Source organism: Thamnophis sirtalis, unplaced genomic scaffold, assembly GCF_051295495.1.
Source record: "Thamnophis sirtalis isolate CommonGarterSnake01/CBP01778 unplaced genomic scaffold, rThaSir2_p1.2 scaffold_10, whole genome shotgun sequence".
In the NCBI taxonomy this organism is placed as follows: domain Eukaryota; kingdom Metazoa; phylum Chordata; class Lepidosauria; order Squamata; family Natricidae; genus Thamnophis; species Thamnophis sirtalis.
The window spans coordinates 27,957,785-27,964,855 of record NW_028261390.1 but is presented as its reverse complement, the minus strand read 5'-3'; the positions used below and the strand labels follow the sequence as shown (position 1 = coordinate 27,964,855).

Genomic DNA, 7,071 nt, shown 5'->3' with positions numbered 1-7,071 from the left:
TAGCTCTCCCTTCTAAATTTATTTTAAATATAATACAGTGAAAATACAAAAATATTAACTGTGGATTTTTATTAGGCTTTTGAGATGTTCAGTAGTTTAGTCTAATTAGACAAGCCAAAAGCCTTTTGGAGATTAAGCAAATTGGACAACCCTTGTTAATTAGAACATAATTTAAAATTTGAAATTATATCACTGATAAAGTAGTCTAATTAGCATCACAATATGGTAATAGCCTACCAAGACAGCCATGTGGAAGGCTGTATGAACTCCTTAAAGGCTTGCAAGAATCTGTTTCCTTTCTATGATGTCATTAATAAAAGATTTCTATAGACTTCAGGCTTTCAATGGGTACATACAATTTATAGTACACACAATGCATTAGCCCATACTGTGGCTTCTTCTTCTTCTTCTTTTTTTTTTACTATTATGAAAACTAATAAATTCGTCAAGCTGAATTAAGCATACAAATCAGATGAGGCATAACAGATTACATATTGAAGCACCGTGTCTCCGGAGCCTAAATGAAATTTCAATCTAATAATTCCTTCCTGGCCCGGCCATAATTTGTTTAGAGATGTTGTTCCACTCCTTTCCAAGCGCTGTTCGCACAATAATTAAATGATACTCAAGCTTTTAACTTTGATTTATTTCATTTCACTGAGCTGGCGACAGTGAGAGCTGATACAATGGATTTTCATTTATATATTTATTTCCTTGAAAATTACGAAGCCTACAGTCTGGGGTGAGAAACTCACTGAAGCTGCCTGGTATGAAATTAAAGAAAAAGAGGAGGGGGACGAGAAGAGAGAATAAAACACCGCACTGAAATTAAAAATAGCGCAGAAACATAAGATTGGGCTAAATAGGTTCAAAGAGACCGGCATTCTGTCTCACGCAGAAGCCAATTGGATATATTTGGAAAGACCACAAGCGTGGAATCTTGCACTGTTCCAGCAACCAGGTCTTAAAGTATCCATGATTCAGAAGGTTCTAAACAGCCATCAAAGCAATAGCGTCTCTACGGTTTTAGCAGATACACCTCCGAACCCCACGGATATTTTAAAGACGGAGCCCAACCGTCATTACCTTAATAGCCCTAAAAACTTGTTTAGTTTTGAAAACAGAAATTCTGAACCTAAGCGTGGCTTGCTTCAGGCGTAGTTCATGAAGTACTAAGTCGTCAAACTGCAGAAGAGTTGCCCAAGGAAACCTGCATACTGTAGGTGAGGCGTTCAAATTCCCCCAGCGTTGCCGTCAGCTTGAAGCGCTCCAGTGGAAAGCTTGGGGATTCCTTGCAGAAAGGCATAAGGCCAAGCTGGGAAGCACAGATAATAATAATAATAATAATAATAATAATAATAATAATAATAATAATAATAATAATAATAATAATATCCTGGCGGTTGACAAGAACCATCAGCGATCTTAGCTGTAGCAGTTAGTCCTCCTACCCGCCGCCACCGAGCGGCTCCTCCCGCAGCAGCTCCTGCCCTTTAAAGCACCCACAGCGAGACAAAGGTTGACGGGCGTGGGAGTGATTGAAGAACAGGAGCAGCGGTGGCGGCGGCCACTCGCTCCGGCGCGCGCCCACCGGAGAAAGGGGCAGCAGCCGGCAGCAGAGAGCAAACTCCCAGGAGCCCGCGCGGCAGAATAAAATCGGGCGCCGGCAGCAACTTACCCGGCTTGTGCCAGCCGCTCACTCGGACAGCGCCATGTGCGCGCGCGGGGGCGTATGTGTGTGTGGGGTGGGGAAGGCGGTGAGGAGTCCTCCCCGCTGCATCTGCGCAATGGGGTCCCTTAGGGCATCTCTTCCCCCGCGCCCCCTTTCTAATTTCAGAGCTGTGGCTATTGAATGACGGCCATTCGAAATGAAAGGCTTTCAGAATTTCTCCATACCCCATTTCTGCGTTTCGTTCTAACCCGTGGACGAATGTTTCCCTCAGCCGTGTCACCCTTGCTCCGCATCGCCCTTCCTCATACTGGGGTCGTCTATAAGTACTTGACGTTCATTCCCTCCCGCCCATCGCCCACCCTCGAAAGTTTAGGCTGTCTTGTCCTATGTTTAGAGGCCATAGGAGTTGTAATTCTAGGCGTTTCGCAGGGCTGAGGTTTGGGAAAGGTTGTGCTGACAGGTACGGGTCTCCAAAGTTCATTCACCAGGAAACGGGCGCGGAGAATGAGCCCATTCAAAAGTCGGCTACGCCAAAGCAGCATAACGGTTTTTCTGACCATTCAACCAAAACTATTCTCCCAGGAAAGCTCAAGGAACGCCTCAGAGATACGTTCCAAAAAGGGGGCCCTCGGCAGACCCAGCCCTCCGCCTCCGAGGAGCCACCGGACACCCCCTCTAGCGGAAAAGAGGGCCAAGGCGCGACTTTACCCGCGCTTTTTCTCCCTCACATTTCACTTTGGCTCCAGCACGAGAGTTTTGCTTTTTCTCAAGTCCTTTCTCCCCGCTTTCACGTCACCACACAATTTCTCACACACTTTTCCACATTGTCTTCTCACATCGTTTTCACACCTCCCGCCAACATATTTCTAATGAAACTCCTTTCTGGTGCGTCTCGCCGTCTTTCCAAGCATTATGTAAACGCCGGTCTTTTCATCCATGAGCGCCCGCCCGCGTACCTACCCACGTGTATACACGTGGGGCAAGGATAATAGCACCGCGCACTCAGATGCCTTTCGCCACCGCCAAGCTTTTTGCTTCGCTCTCAGCGGCTCGCGCCGCCCCACACGGCTCTCGTAGGACGCATGCGCCTCTCCCCAGTCAGCCCCGACTTTGCCGGCATCCAATGGTTGGCGAGCAGCAAGAAACAGAGGGAGAGAGAAAGAGTCACACAGCACAGTTACTCCGGGGTCTCTCTCGCGAATAGGCACCTGTCAGGCCAAGGTGTACCGCAGCCGGCTGCTGAAGGGCGGCTGAGCCAAGAACAATAGGGCGCCCCTCGAATTGGAGCAGGGCAGGCAGGAGCAACTGGCAGACAAAACCTTGTGGGCTGTTGCTCCAGCCGCAGTTAGGTTCCTTCGGAGGCTTCGTTGGAGAGGAAGGGAGGGCTATCCGGGTAGCAAAGAGTGGGGCAGGTGGAATAAGGGGACGCCTCGGGACCCTCAGCGGAGGACAAGAGGCAGGAGGAGAAGGGAAAACGGAAAAGGAGGGACGTGAAAAGACTTTCCCCAAAGAGTCGCCAGCGAGGGAGGGGGCCAGGAGCGTCCGGCGGGGTGGCTGTCGGAACAGTTAGACGGCGGAGCGAGAGGAGAGGTGGCGGCTGAACCGGAGGGAGAGAGACCTAGGCAGGCGCCTTCAGTTTGTGCGGCAGAGGTTGCAGTAACTTCTCAGCGCGCGTCTTTTCCCGCCTCTTCGCCGTTTTGTTCTCGCTGGCATTCCGGACTCGGACTCGGATTCGGACCGGGATCGCCGGCAGCCACAATGATGATGATGTCCCTGAACAGCAAGCAGCCCTTCAGCATGACTCATGCCGGCGGCGGCAGCCTTCACGAACCCAAGTACTCGGCCCTGCACTCCGCCTCGCCCTGCAGCTCCTCGGTGGCCGGCGCCGCAGCGGCTTCGGCCAGCTCGCCTAGCAGCAGCACTGCAGGCGGGGGCAGCGGCGGGGGCAGCGGTCGGAATAACGCTTCCAATAGCAATAGCGCCAGCAGCAGCAACAGCAGCACTTCCGAGGCCCTGCGCCGCGCCTGCTTGCCCACCCCGCCGGTAGGTCGCTCTCGGGGCAGGGAAAAGAAGAGCAGCACCAGGAAAGAAGAAATAATGGCTCGATCTCTTCCCGGCCACATGATTATTTCATTGGGAGACGGCAAATCAGTCTGGCACATCCCGCCCTCCCCAAAATCTACAGAGGCTTTCAAGAGAGCTCCCACGAACTAGTATAACCCAGGGTGCTAATCGAGCCAGGCTATTTACAGCTCTGTGTGTGTGAGAGAGAGGGGGGGGGGGGGAGGGAGGGAGAAAGAGGGAGAGAGAGAAGACTGCTTTGCCTCTGCCGCTGGCCCTTACTTCGTCCTACTGTTACTTGCTTTCTCTTTTCTCCTACTCTTCACTCCCTTTGCTTTCTTTTACCATCTATCTTTCATTAGTGAACCATTCTTTCTTTCCTTGTTCCCACCGTCATCTATCTTCCATTCTCTTTCCTTTCATACCTCCCACTTTATTTCGTTCCTTCCAATTCTCCTCCCTCTCTCCTTCCTTTCCTATTTCTACCACCCTCCATCTCATTTCAACGGGGATAGGGTTGGCTTGGATGGCACTTCAAGGAGAACAGAGTGGAATTCCCTCTTGGCAGCAGTAATGTGTGCCTTTTATTTGCAATTTCAGAGCAACATCTTCGGAGGTCTAGACGAGAGTCTACTAGCCCGCGCAGAAGCCCTGGCTGCAGTAGACATTGTGTCGCCAGGCAAGAGCCATCATCATCACCCACCACATCACAGCCCCTTCAAACCTGACGCCACCTATCACACCATGAACACCATCCCCTGCACCTCGGCTGCATCTTCGTCCTCGGTGCCCATCTCGCACCCTTCTGCCCTGTCTGGCACCCACCACCACCACCACCACCATCACCACCACCAACCTCACCAAGCTCTGGAAGGAGAACTCTTGGAACACATCACACCAGGACTGGCATTGGGTGCCATGACAGGCCCCGATGGGTCAGTGGTTTCAACCCCAGGTCATGCCCCTCATATGGGCAGCATGAATCCAATGCACCAAGCAGCACTCAGCATGGCGCACGCCCATGGACTACCCTCGCACATGGGCTGCATGAGTGATGTGGATGCAGATCCACGGGATTTGGAAGCCTTTGCAGAACGGTTCAAACAGCGGAGGATCAAACTAGGGGTGACTCAAGCTGATGTGGGGTCAGCCCTGGCCAACCTCAAGATCCCTGGAGTGGGATCCCTAAGTCAAAGCACCATCTGCAGGTTTGAATCTCTCACCTTGTCCCACAACAATATGATTGCTCTCAAACCCATCCTGCAAGCATGGCTGGAAGAAGCAGAGAAATCACACCGGGAGAAGCTCACCAAACCAGAACTCTTCAATGGAGCGGAAAAGAAAAGGAAACGCACTTCAATTGCTGCTCCTGAAAAGAGGTCCCTAGAAGCCTATTTCGCTATCCAACCGAGACCTTCCTCAGAAAAAATTGCAGCCATCGCGGAGAAATTGGACCTCAAGAAGAATGTGGTCCGAGTCTGGTTCTGCAACCAAAGGCAGAAACAGAAGCGGATGAAATACTCTGCTGGGATTTAGCCTTTGGAAATCTTTCTGCTTATGGGGAAGAAATAAATATTAAAAAGACAGAAAAAAAAACATTTCTATTTCTCTTTCCTGGAAAGAAAGAGGACCAAGCTTCAGAAAATGAGTCCGATTGAGATGCGGTTGGACTGTGATTGGACAAAATATCAAGTTTAGAAAGTTGGCAGCAGATTTTATCGGGTTTGCAGGCTCAGACTTAAATTGGCATCAAAAAGAGACTGATTTTTGTGAAGGCAGATAAGAACTCTTTATAAAGGATGGAAGACATATCAAGTAAGAATTGTTTTTATTCTTAAAAGACATCACCTTTGCTGAGATGTAAAAGTACCATTTACAGCTATTTTTCAGGATTTAAAAAAAATTAAGTGATTAGAGAGGCTGAAACTTTAATCTTGATTAGAGAGGCATCTCAAAAGTATTTTGATTTTTTAAAAAATAGATGGCAGTTTCTCTGTCATTAGACAGCATATTATAAATATATATATAGATATATTTTTACTGTGGTTATTATCCATTTCCTTCTCTGAAAAAATGCAGAGGGAAAATTTGATCCTGCTGTGCTTTTAAGAACTTTTAAGAGCTATTATTAGACTACTGCCAAACTCCTGTAAATTATTAATTTATCTCTCTAGTAACTTCATTTTGTGCTCATCCTAATTAATTGCACCTCTTTCATCAAAGGCTTGATTAAAAAAAGTAAAATAAAACAGTATGGTTAATGTAAATTAATTATTTTATGTTGGTTAGTAGAGTTTATGAATTTGCGCTTTTTTCCTTCTTATACAAGACTTCCTCTTGAGCCATTTGTATATGTTCCAAAAATTAAGATATGAGTATTCTTATTTGTGAGGCGTTCTCACTCTATAGTGGCTGTCTTGCATTGTTTGTGTAGTCTGACTCACTTGTCCAAGGAGGTATTTGTTGACTGCGTTACATATTTAATGGGGATTCCCCCATGTAGACTCCACACCCTCCACCACATGCACTACTTTAAAAAGAAGCACTTGAGTAGGTGGCTGTGGTGGCTTTGTTGCTTTGGATTTCCTTTCATTCAAGTATTGTCTATTCTAGATTCCGACACTAGTTCTCGTTGTTCAGATCTCCTAGTTACTCTTTTATTCCCTTTGTTTGCAATAGATTTGCATTATGTTTGAAGATTTTATAGGTAGAAAAGCCAAAACTACATTACAAAGAGTAAAGGAGAGTGAGACAGTGAGTGGACTGAGAGAGACAGTGCACTGTTTGTAAATCCATATTATTTGGTATAATTCTTTTGGGTCTCCCTTCCCCCACCCACAGGTACTTAGATTGCGGTACCATTATGTATTGTAAATGATTCATTTGAGACCGATGCACATACAATTATATTCTTACGGATTTCACTGTATTGCTGTTATGTTTAAAAGTTATTTGAAGTTTTACCTCTGTACATTATAACAATTTGTTTTGTTAATAGAAATTATTATTATGGCAATGTATTAATTTCCTCAAAATGTTGTCTAATTGTCTTTCATTAAAAATATTTTAACATTTTATTGACAAACCTATGTTTTTCAGGTTCCTTTTCCAGGTATAGAGTGTATTACTGAACCTGAAGCACTTCCAGAATGAGTATAGATATTCATTTGCATGGCAACAGATTCATAATATTCGTTGTTATTGCTAAATCAGTATGTTAGGATCAGAGAATCAAATTGTGGGAGCTATTCCAGATTTAAATAGGTCTTGGGCTTTTTGCTAATAATTCCTATATAGCAATTTTACTGATCAAACTATTTCAATGTTTTCTTATTTCA

At 46.4% G+C, this 7,071-nt stretch overlaps 1 protein-coding gene across 1 annotated transcript; it reads left to right on the top strand.

Moving 5' to 3' along the window:
- Window positions 1-2,836: 2,836 nt before the first annotated feature.
- Window positions 2,837-6,808, top strand: POU4F2 (POU class 4 homeobox 2). The gene is made up of 2 exons (XM_014058649.2): window positions 2,837-3,715; window positions 4,334-6,808. Exons 1-2 carry the CDS (start codon window positions 3,431-3,433, stop codon window positions 5,267-5,269), a joined length of 1,221 nt encoding a protein of 406 aa, XP_013914124.2. The 5' UTR covers window positions 2,837-3,430; the 3' UTR covers window positions 5,270-6,808.
- Window positions 6,809-7,071: the final 263 nt, after the last annotated feature.